This window comes from Rattus norvegicus, chromosome 19, assembly GCF_036323735.1.
Source record: "Rattus norvegicus strain BN/NHsdMcwi chromosome 19, GRCr8, whole genome shotgun sequence".
Lineage (NCBI taxonomy): Eukaryota > Metazoa > Chordata > Mammalia > Rodentia > Muridae > Rattus > Rattus norvegicus.
The window spans coordinates 14,661,013-14,683,987 of NC_086037.1; the positions used below are offsets into that span (position 1 = coordinate 14,661,013).

The 22,975-nt window shown below is 43.1% G+C and overlaps 2 protein-coding genes across 4 annotated transcripts; one reads left to right on the forward strand and one right to left on the reverse strand.

Moving 5' to 3' along the window:
- Positions 1 to 877: 877 nt before the first annotated feature.
- LOC134483358 (disks large homolog 5-like) lies at positions 878 to 4,636 on the reverse strand. Its single transcript, XM_063278657.1, has 4 exons — positions 4,511 to 4,636; positions 3,285 to 3,444; positions 1,876 to 2,019; positions 878 to 1,226 (listed from the first exon to the last, which is right to left on the reverse strand). Exons 1-4 carry the CDS (start codon positions 4,590 to 4,592, stop codon positions 1,046 to 1,048), a joined length of 567 nt encoding a protein of 188 aa, XP_063134727.1. The 5' UTR covers positions 4,593 to 4,636; the 3' UTR covers positions 878 to 1,045.
- Positions 4,637 to 16,486: 11,850 nt separating this feature from the next.
- On the forward strand, positions 16,487 to 21,723 carry LOC134483136 (disks large homolog 5-like). Of its 3 annotated transcripts, none has more exons than XR_010060055.1 (5): positions 16,487 to 17,208; positions 18,234 to 18,393; positions 19,559 to 20,500; positions 21,223 to 21,328; positions 21,452 to 21,723. XR_010060055.1 is itself a non-coding variant. In XM_063278381.1 (5 exons), exons 1-4 carry the CDS (start codon positions 17,082 to 17,084, stop codon positions 21,278 to 21,280), a joined length of 489 nt encoding a protein of 162 aa, XP_063134451.1. In that variant the 5' UTR covers positions 16,487 to 17,081; the 3' UTR covers positions 21,281 to 21,328; positions 21,452 to 21,723. The 3 variants fall into 3 exon arrangements, 1 of the variants encoding a protein (XP_063134451.1); XM_063278381.1 differs by having other exon boundaries at positions 19,559 to 19,702; XR_010060054.1 differs by having other exon boundaries at positions 21,223 to 21,723.
- Positions 21,724 to 22,975: the final 1,252 nt, after the last annotated feature.

Consider the following 22,975-nt stretch of genomic DNA (forward strand, 5'->3'; position numbering starts at 1 on the left):
TATTTCTTAACAGCATTTTCTTAATGAACATTTAGAAACACAGTTGTAGTGCTGTTTCTCCTCTAGGACACGAGATGTCAAGGCAGTCCCCTCAGATGTCTCTCAAATGGTGTTATCTGTATGAGAGAGGAGAAAGACCTCAATGAGACAGGCTGGCATACGGATACATAAATTTAGGGTCTCTATACAATGAGGAAATTAACTGAGAAGAAGAATATTCTCCCCAAAAAAGTCTTTGACTGTTGAGGATTGTCGTCAGCAGGGAACTCCTGACAGAGAAACTCACTCTTCAGGGGGCTGTCTTCTTGGGATCTGTCCTATTCCATGTCTCCTGCAGTTCCTGAGACCTGGGAGGAGAAGGCAGCTATTAAGACACTGATTTGGTGGGGACATTCATACCAGCTGTGAAGTTGCTGCCTTCTGTCCCTTCAGCTGCATTGGACAGACAGCACTGATCTTTTCACTGAAATCATTGCTGATATCTCTGCAGACTGGGGAACATCACCAGCAACCCTCACAGTACTGTGGGAGAACAAGCTGCTCCTCAGACTTCTACCAGTGAAAACCAAGAACGGGGAAAGGAGAAGAGACCTAACTGGGTTGCAGGAAGAAAGGAGAAGGCCACATGATACTGAGATCAAAGCCAATGACCAGGACTCATTTGCCATTTGCACTTGGTTCTTATCCCTACAAGGTGCTTCCAACCATCACATGACCCCTGTATGACCTTTGTCACACGACCAAGAACTCGTTCAAAACTCTTCATAGCATCCAATCTATGACAGGGAGATGCAGTCATGTGATATGTTATTCCTCTGTCACCATTTCTGGACTGCAGTTACAAAAAGGGCAGAGAAGTGTACTTGCCCATAATTCAGTTTCTGAAGAGTGGTTAACATCCCAGAATACTTGTGCATAGACAGAGCAATGAATAACTCTATCACATGAGGTGGATGACTGATTGGGTGTGGGGAGATTAGAAAGATGATAGGGGAAGCAAAGATGTATCCAATAGGCAAATGGTATCAGACATTGTTAATCTGACTCAGCTGCTTGTTCCTACCACATTTTGCTGGGTCTGGAGGTTGCTGGTCTTCTCCTGTTCGTCTTCATCATTCGGGTTCAACTCAAACAAATATCGCTGTAACTCCTTGCTCTCCTGCTTCAATGTGACCAACTTCTTCTTCATACATGCCTGGTCCATCAGGAGCCGGCTGTGCAGGTTGCTGGAAACACACTCTGCATAGTAAGATCCTGAAGCCTCTTCCTCCCATTCCAACTGCCAAATCCCACAAAGTCCACCAGGACCCAGATACCAATAAAGACTTCATAGAATACATCTCCATACATGTAAGGCTGCTGCACAAACAGCAAACGTCCAATCCAGAGAAGAATAAATTGTTTCTGTGACCCAAGCACCAATAAGAGTCCATGTCTCTCCAAAAGAACAAGGGATCTACAACTACCCATGAGAGCCCAATGCATCGGGGCAACATCAATTAGAAGGCGGCAAATAACCACAAGAGGACAGTAGAACCAAGGGAGGTCATGCAAACCATGTGGTCCACACATTGAGCTTTGTTAAACCTGGTATGACCCCAGAGCCACAGGTTGGCCTAATAACACTCTGATGCCTGAATCAGTGTAGTTCTATCCAGAGCCTTCTAAAGATGCATAGACATCTGTGATAGACATAGACTGTGGTGATAACTGACAGTCTCTTATGGAATCGAATCTGAGTACAAAAGACCCACGGCACAGTGATATTTAAACAGCAGAAGACATGGACCCAGAGCTGCAGTCTCTCCAGTCCAGAACAAAGAGAGGCAGCAATGGATATTCTACAAGTGATGGGCCCTTCTGACCAGTACTTACCGATAGAAGTTAATCTCCTTCTTGAGCTCCTGAAATTTCTCACGATGTTCAGTGTTCTTTGTGTCTAAGTTGTGCAGTAATGACATGACCTCTTTCTCCTTTATCTTCAAGTTTTCATAAAATGGATTTGGCCTGAAGTAGGGGCTGGCCCCAGGAAGATAGAACCCAATGAACATCGAGGTTTAGGATTATAGGAACTCAGGCTGTGTCCTGTACTACCCCAACCCTGGAAGGACACTTTCTGAATTCTACATATTTGGATCTTCTTCAGCTTCAGAAACTTGGAATTGTGTGCCCAGGACAACAGAAACTAAGCACCCAGATAAAGGGTCCCCTGGCTCACTTTTTTCAATCAGGAGGGCTGGATCTGCATTCAAACCTGTTATGCTGTCAAGAGCCTAGGCCACAGGGCTTACCCAACCACACACACACACACACACACACACACACACACACACACACACACACACACATCCAGAAACCTCTGATTTCATTTTTCCTGTTTTGACAAGTGGAATGCTACAAGCCGAATAACTAATATTCTAGAGGCAGACAGTACACATAATTCTGGAGATGAGACCAGATATTGCCACAAACTTATAATCTGCCCAAGGCATACAAATGTATAGACAAATGTGACCACACAGGCAAAGAAGTGTGCTGTTGAAAGTGGGGCTTCCAAAATAAAGCACTTACACCTCCATGAAACTATTATAAAGGTAAATCCTGAGGTCAAAAAACAGACCCCTAAATTCCAAAGGTGGAGTGATAGAGAAACATATAAAGGTTGTGCATATGCATGCAAAGCTGTGCACACACAGACACACAAACTGGGGCACACCCACAAGAAAAGAAAAGTAAGGTCTCCAGCTCCGAAAAAAAGAACCAAAAAAAAAAAAAAAAGAAAAAAGAAAAGAAAAGTAAACAGACTCAGAGAATGAGAAAGAGAGACAAATATGGAAAGAGCACAATGAGAATCAGTAGAAATGCATGCACCATTACTGTCTCAGAGTGTAAGGCACAGAGACAAGAAGGAGCAGGCCAGAGCCTCAGGCCTTCTACTTAAGCATTGATATGAACACTGTGGGACCTGTCACCTAAGGCTGCTGCCAGGAGATGATAGGGTTCAGTCACCTTCCTAGCAAGTACAAACACTCTCCACAAACTCACAGCACCTAGAACCTTGCAAAGCTACCACCTGTCAAGGGCTTTCCAATTGTACACTGGGAACTCATGCTCCAGTGACTTTATCCCTGAAATCTTCACTCAGATTGAAAGTTCAGATTTTCAACAGGCTGAATCAGAGAGTCCATTTTCAATCTCACTCCTCAGTAAGGGTCAGGTTCTGAAGCTTCTCACTATGGGAGATGAGGTTTAGAACAAGGTCATTTGTTTGGAGCAATGCATACCTCTTGCTCATGGATCCACCTGTCACATAAAGGAGGCGATCTGTCAGCTCATTTCTCTCCTTGGTAGTTAGCTCCAGTTCTCTATTCAGCCTCTCCTCTTCCTCGTTGGCCTGCACCTTGTTTAGGACATTTTCAAGGGATGACGTCTGTCTGCAGGCCTCTGTAGGTAGAAGAACACAAGTGAACCCGCATGGGGCAAATGCATAGAGCATACACAGACCACAGTGAGGTCCAAACAGGAGAACATGCTTGAAAGCCAGTGTCACTGCAAGTAGTTTGGTCTATGTGTAAGCGGCATCCTAAGTGGATCACAGTTCCCCCACTACTATATAGAGACCAAGAGATGTAAGCAGCCAGGTGTTCCCCATGCCCGCCCACACAGGCTTACAAGTAACAGAGAGATGCCTTCTCCAGGATTATTATCAGCTACGCAGGCTACAACCTGGTTTCAGGACCCTTACCCCTCTGGATTCAGAAGTCAGATCATCAATTCAGCATCCACAATGACTTGATTGATCAGGGATACTCAGATATCCTACACTGTTACTCTAGTCCAATAACTTTGCATTAAAAAGTCATGTAGGGGGAGGACATGGTCAACAGACTTATTAATTCCCCCTACTGAAATGACAAATGCCCCAGAAGTGCTAATAGGTTACAGGCTCTTTCTTTACCTGCTCCATACAGTTTGGCTACTTTAGAAAAATATCTGCTACACAGAACGTCTAATATATGAAGGTAAGATTGGCCCCGTCAGCCAGAGGTAGTCAGAGGAGTTCTAAGAATATAAGGTCATGCCAGGAGCACAGTTCTCTCCCTCTTACTACTGTCAGATAGTCACTGAATTTAAAGAAGCAATGAAAGTGAAGTACATTGATGCCCTGTTTAATTCAGAAAAGTTATACCCTCCATGCCTCCTGATGGTGTTATTATATCAATTTAACATACCGAATGCACTGTAAAAGTCAAGACTAGAAGTTCACCCAATAATAGCATAGGCATTGCCATATCCTCTATGTGGTTATGGAGAAACTAATGATGTGAAAACCTTGAGTTTCAGGAATTGTGATAATCATGGAATTCAATATCTGTGGAGATGTTCCAGTGGTTGTGGCCCATTGCTATAAAGGCCAGCTGAAGGCCCCCACACTCACCCCTGACAGGAAGCTCAACATACACTGCCCAGAACTTACTCCACATTCCCCATGTCCTGAGTCCATCATTACCTTTAGGTTTCGTTTGCTTCACTCTAGACTCTTCTCTATCAACATCAACTCTCCCAAAGCGCCTGAGAAGACGGGCAAACATGCCTGTCGATATATCCTTTGGACACTAAGAGAAAATGTAGGGAATTGGTTGTCACAACGATACTGGTGACATCACAGGGATTCCAAGGTCTCTCTAGGAGACAATAGAATGTCCACGAAGGGTCTGCTGATGTCACGGAGAACAGACTTTGCCTCCCTGCTAATGTTCTCCCTGTACTGAGCAAAAGCTGATGGACCCTTTTCAGGAGACTTCCCTGTGGCATAGCCACTGAGCACCACATGCTTCCAAAGTCAAATTTGGCTCTAGGTTTGATTAGAAAAACCTAAGTCATTGCTGTGTATCTAAATGAGTGCTTCCTCCCCAGTCCCTGCACAGAAATGTTTCATCCTACCTCAAATTCTCCTCAGTCAGCAATATTACCCATTAAAGATTACTGAGAAATCACACCAGTTCCTATAAGTAGCCAAAGAGGTCTCCTGTCTCATGATGTGCAGGTGCATGAAATCACACCCAGAAATAGCCTGTAGGGTAGGTTTCGATGTGGGTGTGTGTTATAGGTACAACCTGAAGCTTTGTGCTTAACATTTGACAGTTGCCACCAGATTCCTTAGGAGAAAGAATTGCACTCATTATGGTCCTGGCAACAATGTGGTGATCTGTTAGCAGAGGAAACTGAAATATTGGATCCACCAGTGAATGCACCCTCAGGCTGAGTGTGGGGCTCTCCTCTCTGCACCTAAGTTACCAAAGCAGGATTGCTTACAGGCCTCCCTAAGCTATAACGTATGATTTCATCTGATAAATAAAATAGTCAGCAGATGTGTGTGGGGGGGGTGCAGCCAAAGGAGTAGGACAAGCCTGGAGACATAACTCAGTGGACAGAGTAAGAAACAAGCATCTTCACTCCTGTTTCATGGATCACCCCACAAAACACAAATGCATCTATCCTACTTAAAAAAAAAAACAAGTTATTTTATTGAATGCATACACTAATAATGTTTACAGTATTAGTAGCAAAGCTCAGATTTTGGGGGCAGATCCATGACTTGAACTATCTTCCTGACAACATATAAAACAATAAATAAATAAATAAATAAATAAATAAATAAATAAATAAGTAAGAAAAAATAGAAAAATAAAAAAACACAAAAAGCACAAGGCTTTCATGTGAAGTTACAGAAGAGTGATCCAGTGGTCACTTCTGACCAGGCCATTTTAGCTATGACAGTGTATAGTGACCCTTAATTTGATGGGTCTTATATAAAGCTTTGTGCAATATTGTCATTTTAACCAACCTCATCCAGAACATACATAACAACACAGGATATGATCACAATGTCCTTGCTGTGTATCAAGTTATTTTTCTATGTCCTTGATTGTCAGGCATATTACAGCAACAATCTGAGATGGCTGGTAGACTTGGAAGAAAGTGGATATCAAAGATCACCGTTTGATATCAGTACAGCCATTTCTTACGAATGAGAATCTTTTAAGCTGGCCCTCGCTTAGCCCCTACACATTAGGCAATAGACCACAAAGTACAGAAAGCACATTCCCACCCACTCTCTAGGAAGCTGCCGGACCATAAGAACAGAGCGTACAGAACATATTTACTGCAGGGCAATTAGAAGACAGGAAACATCTCTGGGAAGCTGACTTACCACTATAGAAGTGAGATGTCCTTGGTACTGAATGCAGCTGTGCTATAGGCTGACATAGCTATAGCCTTGTCCTGGGAACTCCAGAAGAGAAACACCTGCCAAGACAGATATTCTTGGTCCTTGTCCTGGGAACCCCAGGATAAGAAAACATATATCAAGTCAGAAGTCCTTCGTACTGAAATAGCTGCATTGATGTGGTTACGGCCTTATCCCAGGAATTCCAGGACGAGAAAGATCTGCCTAGTTATCCTTGGCACGAAATAGCTGAGCTAAGGAAACTGTGTAATCTTAACTGACTATTTAAGCTGTATATTTCTGTTGTTTGAGGCTCCTCACATCCCTCCTGCGTGAGGACCGTGTCGAGCCCCAGTGCATTGGTATCCCAAAGTAAACCTCTTGTTTTTACATCAAGACTGAGTCCTGTGTGTTCATGGGGTGGTGATTGTCCTCAGGACTGGAGCGAGAGAGAGTCTCCTCTGTCTGAGTGTCTTTCAGATAAAGCTATAGTTGTGGGTTACACACCTCAGCTCTCATTGGCTAATGCTGTCCTCACAGTCCTTGGAGGCCCCTTTGTAAGACTACCTGTTGGAAAGTGGAAGCAGCTTTATTTGAGCTCAAAGTGAACCTGACGAGCAACGTAGAGAACAAGATGGGGTAATTGAGAACCTGTCTAAAACCAGCACAGAAACCCAACCTCCATTCAAAGCATCATCTACCAATTCTTGAATTTTTACCATTCTCTGCCAACCAGTCTTTCATTCAGGAAAGGTAGAAAAGAACTGGAAATGATCTTTGTATTCTAAGGACCTCGATCTGTCTTTCCTTAGGTCCACGTTAAGAACAAATGAAATGGGTATCACCATCTGAACAACTTAGTATCACCCACTCAGCATTTCTAGCCTAATACTGTGCCTATGGCAATCTCAAGCTTCCCTGAGTGTTGCTGTCCCAGCAAGAAGAATGAAGTTCTATGGTCAATCCCCAGTGAACCTTTCAAGGGGTTAGAAGAAAGCCATCAGAGATACTGCACTTCTTTGTCCTTAGATTAAATCAAGATGATACAACGTGAATCTATTGGGCTATTCAACCATACATCTTCCTCACAACCCCACCTATCTGAGGTCATTGCTTGGCAGAATTCATGCCCCACCATCCGAGATATTTCTTGATTCATTGCTGCCAAGGGCCAGGTTTCCTGAGTTTTGTTTTTTATAGAATTGGGTGTAGTCAATCATAGTTGCCCTCTGTAAGAAATGACAAATATCTATAATAACTGAATATTCTGAAGGTTTTTATACTGGTTTTATTATACATATAACTGTGAAACGGAAAACATACATATTTGATCAATGAAATGAGTAAGATTGATTTAATGAACAGAAAAATGGATGGTACTTCAAAACTTCCATGATTACATATTATCTATTTAATTCCCTCCACAATAGCAAGAAACGGACATTATTATTTATTTAAACCGAGAAAATATTAATTGTTTGGCCTGCTTTTCTGAGCTTCCTTAAAGGTATAGTTAATTGACAGAGCTGTGGTTTAAAATTAGGGTCCATATTCTTCTGTTTTAAATGTGTGCCTTTTCTTTCTATTTTTTTCTCCATCTTTATTAAATTGGGTATATCTTATTTACATTTCAATTGTTATTACCTTTCTGGGTTTCCAGGCAAACATCCCCCGAACCCCTCCCCCTCCCCTTCTCTATGGGTGTTCCCCTCCCCATCCTCCCCCCATTACCACCCTCCCCCCAACAAGCCCCTTCACTGGGGGTTCAGTCTTGGCAGGACCAAGGTCTTCCCTTTTATTTCTAGTGGGTGCTGCTCTCCCTGCTCCATTGGAAGTGGATGGGGGGAAGGCCCGGGCCTGACGTGAGTTGGAACTGGGGTAGAAAGGCATAGGGCCTCCTAGGTGAGAATGCCAAACCGCCACTGCTGCTGCAGCCACCATGGAGAAGCCCTTGTTCCTGCTGCAGGGAGGAGAGTCTGGTGCCCACAAGATGGCTGAAGGGGAGCTGAGAGTGGACAGCTTCATCACCCGCCTGCTGGAGGTATGAGGATATCGTCCGGGAAAAATTGTGCAGATGACTGAAGCAGAAGTCCGAGGGCTGTGTATCATGTCTCGTGAAATCTTTCTTAGCCAGCCAACAGCTGTGAACACAGGTTTCTTTTGGAGAGCAGGCCTGTGCAGGCCCAGAACCTAGGTGGGACAGTTCAAGCTACCCTTTTTCCATGGCCAATCTCAGATCATATTCAGAAAGTATTTCTTGGGCTAAAGAGATGGCTTAGTGGTTAAGAGCACTGACAGCTCTTCCAGAGGTCCTGAGTTCAAATCCCAGCAACCACATGGTGGCTCACAACCATCTGTTATGATATCTGATGCCCTCTTCTGGTGTGTCTGAAGACAGTCACGGTGTACTTGTATATAATAAATAAATAAATAAATAAATAAATCTTTAAAAAAAAAAAGAGTATTTCTTCCAGGTGAGGAATTTCCAATTTAGGAATTGAACTAACTTACTGGTGGTGGAAGTGACACAGAGAGTTAAAGTACAGAAGGAATAATCCAGAGTGTCCACCAACAGTTGCTGTCACACCAGGACTTTTAAAAGCTCAGCTGCTAGAGAAGGAATGTAGTCTTTGGTTATTCTCAAGCTTAGGTCTTCTAGTCATTATAAGCTGACCATGACACAAAAAGAGTCATCTATATCAAAATAGAGAATAGTAACTAGATTCACACCACACTATCACATTACTACTGTATTTGAGGTTCTCAGTTAACATCTGAGAACCTGGAAGAGGCCTGGTTCTTGCTACACATACTCATAATTTATGTCCCCATTGTCAGCTGAGATTCTTCATGCAGCCTGGGGTCAAGGAGGTCATCCCACAAAGCACAAAACACCCATCTCAGATAAACATGTATGGTTTATTGAATCCAAAACATCCATGAATTTCAGGACACAATTAAATGTTGAAACCTAAGGATAATAGATAGAGAAGAGAATTAAGATTTCTAGTTCATAGATCCAGTAAACACCTTCAACAAATCATAGCAGCAAACTTCCATAAGGTAAAGAAAGAAAAGGCCATAAAGGTACAACAAGCCTATAGAACATCAAACTAATTGTACCAGAAAAATTCGTCCATTCACATAATAATTAAAATGCTAAATGCACAGATCAAGAAAGAACATTAAAAGGGGTAAGGTATAAATATCTAGTAACAAATAAATTCAGACGTATCTGAATTACACCAGACTTCTCAACAGAGATGCTAAAAGTCAGAAAATCTTGGGCAGATGTAATGCAGACACAGGCTACTATATCCAGCATAATCCTCAATCAACATAAAAGGAGGAACCAGGATATTTCATGACAAAACCAAATTTAAAGAATTCTTTTCTGTAAGAAAGCACAACAGAGGCTAATAGGAGGAAAACTCCAAGAAAATAAACTAAACTATACCCAAGACAAACCAAGAAATTAATCTTCTCTCAATAATTTAAAAAAAGAGAAGCACACAAACATAATTTCACCTATAACCAGAAAAAGAAGAGAATGCAGCAATCATTGGCTTTAATATCTGACCAGATACTCTTTCCCTAATCCCCAAGCTCCCAGGGACCAAACTGCCAGCCAAAGTGTATGCAAGGATGCTCTATGGTTCAAAGTGAGGTCTGTAGCCCCACCAAATGCAGACCCTAGAGGAGTGAGGTGGGAATGGATATGTGTGGGTGCAGGAGCACTGTCACATAGGCAAAGCTGAGCAGAAATGGGATGTAAGGTTTGATGAGGGGAGTGTGGAAAGCAGGACAACAGTTGAAATGTAAATAAATAAAATAACCAATTAATAAAAAATAGCCAAAAATAAAATAACAAGTAAAAAGGTAAATGAAAATTAAACCAAACCAACCAACCAAACAAACAAAAATCCCTGTAGTGGATTGGCCTTATTCTGCTTGTATTTTAATGCTAATTTGTAGAACCCAAGACTGGTTAACCCCAAATAACTGACCCTGCTCCCAGTTAACTGTGATTATAAAGAAGCCACCAGCCAACAGCTGCACAGCAGACAGATGGGGGAGGTGAGCTTTGATGGCTTTGCTAGAGAGGATCATGAGGAGGGAAGAAGGAGGAAGAAGCTGCCAGAGAATAAAGGAAGAACGTGTGTGATGGAGAGGAGAGAGGAAGAGGACAGCAGCCATGGTTAAGGGAGAGGAGAGCCTGGTTCTGAGGGCTGTCCAAGGGGAACAAAGAGCAGCCAAGATGCTACAGTCAGTAAGAGCAGCTCTCAGGCGAGCAGAGATCAGCAGAGACCCCAGACCAACAAGTACGCAAGCATAACTCCATCCAAACTCCTTCTCAATATCCCGTGTACTCCATGGGTCTGGCCTCAGCGTGTGTCCTGCGTCAGCACATGTGTCTGTCTCAGCTGATATCACTCTGCCCATCAGCCCAAGTCCAAGGAAACAGCGAGAAACTACACAGCCCACCAGAAGGGTTTTTGCTGTGGTTCTATGAAGTCCCAACAAATGCAGCTCAACTACAGAATGCAAGGCAGACCAATGCATGTGTGTCCTTAGTGCAGAACCCTTCATCACGTGTCCTTTCACATGCGTGCTTTAGCAGAACATCCTTTTACCTGTGTCTGCCTCAGTGAAACATTCCTTCACACATCTGCCTTAGCCTTTCACCTGTGTCCACTTCAGGGAACCACTCCTTCAGGTGTAGAATTTCTCTAGATTAGCAAACCGCATACAGAACATTCAGAACAAAACAAGGTGTGTGGTCAGCATGTCCTTGAGCCAAGTCCCTTCTCCTCGTCAGTGACCGCAGGCGTGTTACAGCAACAATATGAAATGGCTGGCAGGCATGGAACAAAATGGCAAAGGTATTCTGGGGGATGTCAGACCGTACCAGCCAGCAGCTCCACTGAGTTTTTAAGTTTTGATGTTACAAGTGAATATACTTGACCTTCAAACGCTGAGAGAGCCCATTATAATATGAACTATATAAACTAGGCCAAGACTGCCTCTAGGGCAAAGGCCCTCAGCCTGTGGGTAGTGACCCACACGGGGTCTCCTATCAGATAGTTTACACTACAATAAAGATTCATTACAGTAGCAAATTTACACTTGTGAAGTAGCTACAAAATAATTTTGTAGTTGGGATCCCCACAGCATGAGGAACTGTTCTAAAGGGTTGAGGCCATAGGAAGGTTGAGAAACACTGCTCTAGGAAATTATGTTTTCTTTCTCTTTCATATTTTTCAGACAGAATCTCAAACTGTAGCCGAGATTGGCTTGGCTTGGAACACGTGTGTAGTTCATGCTGGCATCAGACTTATGGCAATTCTCCTGCTTCAGCCTCCTACTCAGGAGCCTACCAGGGTGAGATCACAACCACGGGTAATGTGATTGCTGTTCTTGGTTGTCAACTTGAGTGTACCTGGAATTAACTAATGCCAAATGGCTTGATGCCCTGTGAGGGGGATCTCTCTCTCTCTCTCTCTCTCTCTCTCTCTCTCTCTCTCTCTCTCTCTCTCTACTTCCTTCTTTCTGTTTTCCTCTCTTCAACCCCCTCCTCTTGGTCCTCCTCCTCTTCTTTGTTTTTTTTGAGACAGGGTTTCTCTGTGTAGCTCTGGCTGTCCTGGAATTCATTTTGTAGACCAGGCTGGCCTTGAACTCAGAGATCCACCTGCCTCTGCCTCCTGGATGCTGAGGCTAAAGGCATGAGCACCATTGGATTTTTTTTCTTAATTAAATTATTTGAAGCAAGAAGACCTACTTCTGATCCAAATCTTTGAGATGAGGAGATAAATCTTTAATTCAGATCTTTTGAGATGGAAAGGCCCACTTCTAATCTGGACCACACCATCTTTATTTTTTTTTTTATCTTTATTAACTTGAGTATTTCTTATTTACATTTCGATTGTTATTCCCCTTCCCGATTTCCGGGCCAACATACCCCAACACCTCCCCCTCTCCTTCTGTATGGGTGTTCCCCTCCCCATCCTCCCCCCATTACCGCCCTCCCCTCAACAATCACGTTCACTAGGGGTTCAGTCTTGGCAGGACCAAGGGCTTCCCCTTTCACTGCTGCTCTTACTAGGCTATTCATTGCTACATATGCAGTTGGAGCCCAGGGTCAGTCTTTGGGTAGTGGCTTAGACCCTGGAAGCTCTGGTTGGTTGGAATTGTTGTTCATATGCGGTCTTAACCCCCTTGAGCTCTTTCAGTCCTTTCTAAGATTCCTTCAACGGGGATACCATTCTCAGTTCAGTGGTTTAATGATGGCATGAGCCTTTGTATTTGCTGTATTCTGGCTGTGTCTCTCAGGAGAGATCTACATCTGGTTCCTGTCAGCCTGCACTTCTTTGCTTCATCCATCTTATCTAATTGGGTGGCTGTATATGTATGAGCCACATGTGGGGCAGGCTCTGAATGGGTGTTCCTTCTGCCTCTGTTCTAAACTTTGCCTCCCTATTCCCTGCCAAGGGTATTCTTGTTCCCCTTTTAAAGAAGGAGTGAAGCATGAGCGTTTTGGTCATCCTTCTTGAGTTTCATGTGTTCTGTGCATCTAGGGTAATTCGAGCATTTGGGCTAATATCCACTTATCAGTGAGTGCATACCATGTGTATGTTTCTGTGATTGGGTTACCTCACTCAGGATGATATTTTCCAGTTCCATCCATTTGCCTATGAATTTCATAAAGTTGTTGTTTTTGATAACTGAGTAATATTCCATTGTGTAGATGTACCACATTTTCTGTATCCATTCCTCTGTGGAAGGGCATCTGGGTTCTTTCGACCTTCTGGCTATTATAAATAAGGCTGCTATGAACAGAGTGGAGCACGTGTCTTTGTTATATGTTGGGGCATCTTTTGGGTATATGCCCAAAAGAGGTATAGCTGGGTCCTCAGGTAGTTCAATGTCCAATTTTCTGAGGAATCTCTAGACTGATTTCCAGAATGGTTGTACCAGTCTGCAATCCCACCAACATGGAGGAGTGTTCCTCTTTCTCTACATCTTCGCCAGCATTTGCTGTCACCTGAGTTTTTGATCTTAGCCATTCTGACTGGTGTGAGTTGAAATCTCAGGGTTGTTTTGATTTGCATTTCCCTTATGACTAAAGATGTTGAACGTTTCTTTAGGTGTTTCTCAGCCATTTGGCATTCCTCAGCTGTGAATTCTTTGTTTAGCTCTGAACCCCATTTTTTAATAGGGTTATTTGTCTCCCTGTGGTCTAACTTCTTGAGTTCTGTGTATATTTTGGATATAAGCCCTCTGTCTGTTGTAGGCTTGGTAAAGATCTTTACCCAATCTGTAGGTTGTTGTTTGGACCACACCTTCTGCTGGCAGCTCATATCAAGGACATGGAAGAAGGAAGTTTGCTTTATTAATTTGCCTACTTCTTCAGGATTTCTGCATGTACTGAAGACCAGCTGAAATATCCAGGCTTATGGACAAAACTGTTGGGGTTCAGGAGTTGCCCCATAAACCACACAAACTGTGACCTCACTTAGAGAGGGATGGTTTTTTGAATGCCCACCCTAAGACTGATCATCAGAGACCTAGCTGAGAATTTGTCAGGCTAGGACCCTGGACATTTTTCTATGTCAGTTTATAAAGTCTAAACCTGTGAGGTCATAGGCAGGTGCTGGAAGGGCTGTCTGGTTGTCAGCCCTGACTCAAGCCATTTTAGACAACAAAAGTTCATACTGACTTTTTATCTGTTTAAAGATTTATTTATTTACATATAAGTATACTGTAGCTGTCTTCAGACACACCAGAAGAGGGCATCAGGTCTCATTACAGATGGTTGTGAGCCACCATGTGGTTGCTGGGATTTGAACTCAGGACCTCTGGAAGAGCAGTCAGTGCTCTTAACCATGGAGCCATCACTGCAGCCCTCATATTGACCTTTAATTTTATTGGTCCTACATGAAGCTTATACTTATGGAATTTAAGATTAAGAAACCTCACAACATAAACAACTTCCTCCCAGGGGTTTGGGAACGGGTGGGTGGGGGAGCACCCTCGAGGGGGCTGGGGAAAGAGGTGGAATGCAGGGTTTTTGGAGGGAAAACTGGAAAGGGGGTTAACATTTGAAATATAAATAAACAAAATAACCAATAAGAAAAACATACACAAGTTATGTGATCATGCCTGACCCTGCTGTGAGTTAAATTATTTTCAGACAACAATGATAGGCGACATATTACAGCAAGAATATGAACTATCTGGCAGGCATGGAACAAAATGGCTACAGCTATGCTAGGGGGATTGGCTTCAACAGGGGTAACTACTGCGTTTTAGACCTTCCATTCCTTGTTGAATTAGCTGTACCACAGCCTATAAGCCATTCTAATAAATTTTCTTTATATACAGAGTCATTCTAGGAGGGATGATTGGTTATGTATTATTAAATGCAATGCTGATCATGAAGCCCCACCACTTCCAAAGCATATGCAAATGTAAGTAAGTTAGTGAACAATTGAACAGAAATTAAAATTTACTGCATTTATTGCGTGTGTTGGCAGGCATAGGGAACACCTGGCTGCTTACATCTCTTGGTCTCTATAGAGTAGTGGGAGAACTGAGATCCACTGAGGAGGTCTCTCTCTCTCTCTCTCTCTCTCTCTCTCTCTCTCTCTCTCTCTCTCTCTCTCTTTGGTTCTTTTTTTTCTGGAGCTGGGGACTGAACCCAGGGCCTTGCCCAGGGCCTTGCACTTCCTAGGCAAGTGTAAATCCCTGAGGAGGGTTCCCTGAGGAGGTCTCTTAAGCAAAGACCAAACTCCTTGCAGTTACACTGGGTTCCAGGCTCGTTCTCCTGTTTAGGCCTCACTGTGGTCTATGTACACTCAATGCATTCTCCCCATGCAGGTTCCCATGGACTGAACTCAGAAAGCTGGGGTTAGGAGAAAGATGTCTGGTTAAATAGTCCACCAGGTTCACATTGTGTCAACTTGATTTAATCTAAGGACAAAGAAGTGGAGTTTCTCTGATGGCTTTCTTCTAAACCCTTGAAAGGATCACTGGGGTTTGACCTCAGTACTTCATACTTCTTGCTGGGTCAGCAACACTCAGGGAAGCTTGAGATTGCCATAGGCACAGTATTAGGCTAGATATACTGAGTAGATGATACTAAGTTGTTCAGATGGTCATACCCATTTGCATGGGTTCTTAATGTGCACCTAAGGAAAGAGAGATTAATGTCCTGAGAATAGGAATATCATTTCCATTTCTTTTCTATCATTCCAGACTGAAAGACTGGTAGGGAGAGAATGGTAAATAATCAAGAATTCACAGATGATGCTTTGAATGAAGGGTGGGTTTCTGTGCTGGTTTTAGACATGGTCTCAAGTATCACATGTTGCCCTCTACATGGCTGGTCAGGTTCACTTTGAGCTCAGATGAACCTCCTTCCACCTTCCAATGAATAGGCTTACAAGAGTGGCCTCCAAGGACTGTGAGGACAGCATTAGCCTTTGACAGTTGAGGTGCAACCCACAACTATAGTTTTAGCCACCTTTTTCCATGTCTACCAGCTATTTCAGATTGTTGCTGTTCTATGCCTAAAATCAAGGACGCAGAAAAATAACCAGATAGAGAGCAAGGACATGGTGATCACATCCTTGCCTCTTCTGTACGTTCTGGATGAGGTTTGTTAAAATTCCAACATTGAAAAAAGCTTTATATAGGGCCCATCACATTAAGGGTCACTGTGCACTATCTAAAATGGTCTAATCAGAACTGACTACCATATAACACTTCCTGCAGTCCTCATATGAGAAACTTGAGCTTTTTGCTTTGACTTTTTTTTCTCTTTCTTTCTTATTTTTTGCTATATAAGTTGAGAGAAAGATAGTTAGGGCCATGAATTTGCCCCAAAAATTTGAACTATGGATGTGATCAATCAGTGTTAATGTGTGAATTCTATACAGTATTCATTTTTTACTATGATAGATGCTTTTGTTTTTGGTGTGGTGGCCATTTCCCAGTGTACAGGTGCAGGGACCTTACTCTACCCACTTAATGATGTTTATAGCTTCATTTTAGACGTTTATGTGCACCCCTATATCTCTTGACTATTTTATTTTTCTGACAGAAGCTCATGGTATATGTTACTCAGGCTTGTGAGCAGTGCTCCTTTGGCGACATTGGTGCAGAGAGGAGAACCCCACAAGCAGCATGAGGTTCCCTTCACTGGTGGCTCCAATTTGCACTTTACTCTGTCAACTGGTCTTCACAGTTTGTCTAGCACTTTGAAGACATCAACTCTTTCTCCTAAGGAATTTCTTGGCAATTGTCAATTGCTAAGCACATGACTTCATGAGTGTACCCTAACACACACCCATGTTGTAACCTACCATGCAGTCTATTTCTGGATGTGATTTAAAGCACCCGTAATAATGAGACAGGAGAACTTTTGACTGCATATTCAAGCTGGTATGAAATCTCAGGAAGTTTTAATGGCTGACATTGGTGAATGAGGACGATTTGAGTTATGATGAGACATTTTTGGGCAAGATATGGAAGGAAACATTCATTTAGATGCATAGGAATTACTAAGGTTTTTTATAATCAAGCCTTGAGGAAAATTTGGCTTTGGAAGCAGGAGATGCTCAGTGGCTCTCCCCAGGAAAGTCTCCTGGAAAGGGCACCTCAGCTTATGCTCAGTACAGGGAGAACATTAGCAGGGAGGGAAAGTCTGCTCCCCATGACATCAGCTGTCCCTTCTTGGACATTCTATTGTCTCCTAGAGAGTTCTGGCATCCTCTGTGATGGCACCAGTGTTGTAGTGACAACCAGTGCCCTAGTTTCTCTCACTCTGAGTCTGGCGGTTACACCCTAAGACATGTTTTCCCTTCTTCGCAAGCGTTTTGGGAGGGGGAACGTTGATTCTGGAGAGACTAGAGTGAAGGAGTCTGGCCTTTCATCTCAAAGTAATGATGGACAAATACAGCACTTCTGGGGAATGTGGAGTAAGTTCTGGGCAGTATATTTTGAGCTTCCTGTCAGGGGTCTGCAGGCTTAAGCTGACCTTTCTAGCAATGGGCCACAGCAACTGGAGCATCTCAAAAGGAATTGAATTTCCATGAATATCACAATTCCTGAAAGTCAAGGATTTCAGAACTTTAGATTCTCTGTCCCCACTGGGAGGATATGGTAAGGCCAATGCTATTATACTGTGAACTTCTGGCCTTTACTTTTCAGTTCATTTGGTATGTTACATTGATATAATAACACCATCAGGAGTCATGGAGAGTCCAACTTTTCTGAGTTTAGACAGGGCAGCAATGTACTACACTATCTTTGCTTCTTTAAATACAGTGGATATCTGACAGTAGGAACAGGGGGAGAATTGTGCTCCAGGCAATAACCTTATGTTCTTAGACCTTCTCTGATTTCTTCTAATTGCAGGGTCATTGTTAGCTTTATATATTAGAGATGTGTGTTACAAACATGTTTCTACAATACCAAAACTATTTGGAACGTGTAGACCAAGATTCAGCCTGTAACCTATGGGTACTTCTTGGGCATTGGGTATTTCAAATAGTGGAATTGATAAGTCTGTTGACCATGTCCTCCCTGGAAATGCGTTTTAAATCCAAAGTTGTTGGCCTAGAGTATCAGGGTAGGACATCTGAGTGTCTCCAATCACTCAAGTCTTGTGGATGGTGAATTTATCATCTGAGTTCTGAAACCACAGGGGTGAGGAAACCAAGCTATACCCTGTTCAGCTGATAATACTCCTGGAGAAGCCATCTCCATGGTCCATGTAAGCACATGATGTCCGGCGTAGGGAACACCTGGCTGCTTACATCTCTTGGTCTCTATATAGTAGTGGGGGAACTGTGATCCACTGAGGAGGCCTCTTAAGCATAGACCAATCGCCTAGCAGTGACACTGGGTTCCAGGCTTGTTCTCCTGTTTAGGCCTAACTGTGGTCTATGTACACTCTATGCATTCTCCCCATGCAGGTTCACTTGTGTTCTTCTACCTACAGACGCTGGGAGAGAAACATCATCCCCTGAAACTGCCCTAAGCAAGAATCAGGCCAAGAAGGAAAAGGAGAGGCTGATTGAAGAGCTGCGGCTCATTACCGAGGAGAGAAATGACCTGAGAGATCGCCCGAGGTTCCTGACAGAGAGATCCAAGAACTACAGGTATGAATCGCTCCAAAGGCTCTTGTTTCATTCCTGGGTCTGCAGGGTCACCTTCATCTTATCCTATTAAGGTTTTGGGTTCTAGAAAGCTGTGCCTCCCTAACCACCCTGTGCTAAACCTCACCTCCCATATAGAGGAGATTCAGAACTTGACCCTGAGGATTGAGATGGAAATTGGACTCATCTGCTTCCATTTATTGAAAAACAGAACTTGTAGTCTGAATGAACAATTGAGGAATAAAGTCAGGGAGAGTGAGTGCCCAGTGTGCATTTGCAAAGCCCTTTACAGCTGGTGGCTTTGCAAGATTGGAATTGCAGTGAGTTTATGGTGAGTCTCTGTACTTGCTAGGCAGGGGACTGAGTGCTGGAAGATCCAGGCAGCAGCCTGAGGGGCCTGGATCCAAACTGTTCATCTCAATGCTTGACTAGAAGGTCTCAGGCTCAGGCCTGTTTGTTATTGTCTGTGTGTCTTGCCCTCTGAGACAGCAATGGTGCATGCATTTCTCCTAGTTTTCACAATGCTCTCTGTTTCCATATTTGTCTTTCTCTGACTCTGTTTACATTTCACTTTTTTTGGGTGTGTCTTAGTCTGTGAGTCTGTGTGTGCATACATCCAAATGCATATGGACAACTTTTAAATGTTTATATTTCCCTCCACATTGGAATCTAGGGGTCTATGTCTTGGCCTGATTTTTACTTGTAACACCTTCATGGTGATGTGAATGCTCTGTTCTGGGAGCCCCACTGTCAACAACACAGTTCTTTGACTATGTGACCACCTTTGTCTGTTTATTTTTATTCTTTGTGCAGATTATAATTTTGTTTTGATATATGGTCTGTTATCAAAACAGGAGAAAAGAAATCACAGGTTTCTGGCTGTGTTGGGGTGGGGGAGCATGGAGAGGTGTGGCCTAGGCACTTGATAGCTTAACTGGCTTGACTGAAGATTTCCTCTTGATTGAACAAAGGGAGCCAGGGAGCCCTCCATCTGGATGCTGAGATTCTGGTGTCCTGGACGCAGAAAAACAGGTTTCTGAAGCTGAAGAAGATCCCAATATGTACAATTCAGAAGGTGTCCTTCCAGGACTGGTGTAGTACAGGACCCACCCTGAGTTCATATATTCCTAAATGCTGATGTTCATTGTATTCTATCATTTGGGGCCAGACCACACTTCAGGCCAAATCCATATTATGAAGGCCTGGAGAGAATGGAGGAGGCGGTCATGTCAATTCTGCACAAGTTAGAGATGGAGAACACTGAAATCCATGAGACCAACCATAAGCTGAAGAAGGAGATGACCTTCTCTAGGTAAGTCCTGGTCAGAAAGGTTATCACTTGTGGAATGGCCATTTCTGACTTTCTTTGTTCTGGATTGGACAGTCTTCAGCTATGATTCTATCTCTTGTGCTGTTTACACATCAGTGTGCCAGGGTCATTAGGACTCAGTTTTCAGTTCCATAAAAGAGTGTTCCTCATCCCAGGATTGTCTAGGCATCTGCAGAAGGCTCTACATAGAACAGCTCGGATTAAAGTCAGCAGGTTATTAGGCTGACCTGTACCTCTGGGGTCACACCAGGTTTTACAACACTCAGTGTGTGGACCACATGGTTAGCATGACCTTCTCTTGGTACTACTGACCTCTTTTGAGGGTGTTGGCCCATTGCTAATTGATGTTGCCCCCATGCATTGGGCTTTCATGGATAGTTGTAGATCCGTGTTCTTTTTGAGAGATGTGGACACTAATTGGTGCTCGGTCCAAGCAAACAATTTTTTCTTCCCCGAATTAACTCTTTGTGGTTTGTGCAGCAGCATTATGTGTATCGAGATGTATTTTATTAAGTCTTCATGGGTATCTGGGACCTGGTAGAGTTAGTGGGACTTGGGAGTAGGAATGGGAGAAAGGGGCAGCATGATCTTACTATGCAGACTGTATTTCCAGAAACCTGCTCAGCCAGCTCCTGATGGAGAACACATGCAGGAAGAAGTTGGTCCCACGGAAGCAGGGGAGCAAGGAGGGACATCTTGAGTGTGCACTGAACCAGAAATATTTGGTTGACTTCAACAAGAAAGATAAAGACCAGCAACGTCCATACCCAGCATCATCTGGTAGGGACGAGCAGCTGAGTTAGCTTAACAATATCTGATGAAATTTGCCAATTTGATACATCTGTGCTTTCTCCTACCACCTTTCTAATTTACACTCACAACCAGCCAACCACCTCATGTAATGGCATTGTTCATTGCTCTGCCTAAGCACAAGTATTCTGGGAAGTTAACCACTTTTCAGGAACTGAATAATTTTGCAAGCATATTTTGCTGCTCTTTTTGAAGCTGCAGTCTAGAAATGGTGACAGATGAATAACATACCTCATTATTGCATATCCATGTGATAGATGGGATCCTATGTAGAGTTTTGAACAAGTTCTTGGTTCTTTGACAAATGACACTCTGTGTTAATGTGACTTCTTGTGTAGGAAGCACCTTTCCAGGATTAGAACCAAGTGCAAATGTCAAATTAGTACTTGTCATTGGCTTTAACCTTGGTGACATATGGACATCTCCTTTCTTCCGGCAACCCAATGAGGTCTCTTCCCATTGCCATGTTCTTGGTTTGCACTGGTATAAGTCTGGGTCCCATATTGGCAGCCCACATTACTGTGAGGCTTGCCGGAGATTTTGCCCTGCCCACAGAGTTAGCAACAATGATATCAGTTAAAAGGTCCATGTCCACTGTACAATAGAACTGAGGTGGTAGAAGGCAGCATTCTGACAGCTGGCTAGCATTTCCCCAGCAAATCAGTGTCTTAAAAACTGTGATCCTCTCACAGGTCTCAGAAAGTGCAAGAGAGCTGGAATTGGACACACCCCAGTAAGAGAGCTTCCTGAAGAATGAGTTGCTTTCTCAGGAGTCCCTGATGACAAACATCCTGAATGGTAACAATATTTTTTAGATGAATATTCTTCCTCAGAGTTAATTTGTCATTTCTTAGAGACCCTCAATTTATATAACACTAAACCAGCCTGACTGATTGAGGTCTTACTCACTTTCTTCTTCAGAAAACACAACTTGAGAGACAGCTTGGGGGACCACCTTTCATTATGTGTGCTAGAGGAGAAACAGCAAATACGTCTGTGCTTCTACATGTTCCTTTAGAATATGCTGTTTAGAAATTTTTTGTTATGATTTTAATTGAAGTTTTCTCTTTGTTATTTCATATTTATATGTTCTTGATAATATTTTTCACTTTCAAATATTTTTAAATATTTTTATTCATTTTAATCCTGTTTTGTTGTAAAAATGTATTTGTTATGAATAAAAATTGAATTCTATCTCTTGACTCTTAAGACCATCATTCTTTTTTTTTTTTATTAACTTGAGTATTTCTTATATACATTTCAAGTGTTATTCCCTGTCCCGGTTTCCGGGCAAACATCCTCCTCCCCCCTCCCCTTCCTTATGGGTGTTCCTCTCCCAACCCTCCCCCCATTGCCGCCCTACCCCCCATAGTCTAGTTCACTGGGGGTTCAGTCTTAGCAGGACCCAGGGCTTCCCCTTCCACTGGCGCTCTTACTAGGCTATTCATTGATACCTATGGGGTCAGAGTCCAGGGTCAGTCCATGTATAGTCTTTAGGTAGTGGCTTAGTCCCTGGAAGCTCTGGTTGCTTGACATTGTTGTACATATGGGGTCTCGAGCCCCTTCAAGCTCTTCCAGTTCTTTCTCTGATTCCTTCAACGGGGGCCCTATTCTCAGTTCAGTGGTTTGCTGCTGGCATTCGCCTCTGTATTTGCTGTATTCTGGCTGTGTCTCTCAGGAGCGATCTACATCCGGCTCCTGTCGGTCTGCACTTCTTTGCTTCATCCATCTTGTCTAATTGGGTGGCTGTATATGTATGGGCCACATGTGGGGCAGGCTCTGAATGGGTGTTCCTTCTGTCTCTGTTTTAATCTTTGCCTCTCCCTTCCCTGCCAAGGGTATTCTTTTTCCTCATTTAAAGAAGGAGTGAAGCATTCACATTTTGATCATCCATCTTGAGTTACGTTTGTTCTAGGGATCTAGGGTAATTCAAGCATTTGGGCTAATAGCCACTTATCAATGAGTGCATACCATGTATGTCTTTCTGTGATTGGGTTAGCTCACCCAGGATGATATTTTCCAGTTCCAACCATTTGCCTACGAATTTCATAAAGTCGTTGTTTTTGATAGCTGAGTAGTATTCCATTGTGTAGATGTACCACATTTTCTGTATCCATTCCTCTGTTGAAGGGCATCTGGGTTCTTTCCAGTTTCTGGCTATTATAAATAAGGCTGCAATGAACATAGTGGAGCACGTGTCTCTTTTATATGTTGAGGCATCTTTTGGGTATATGCCCAAGATTGGTATAGCTGGATCCTCAGGCAGTTCAATGTCCAATTTTCTGAGGAACCTCCAGACTGATTTCCAGAATGGTTGTACCAGTCTGCAATCCCACCAACAATGGAGGAGTGTTCCTCTTTCTCCACATCCTCACCAGCATTTGCTGTCACCTGAGTTTTTGATCTTAGCCATTCTCACTGGTGTGAGGTGAAATCTCAGGGTTG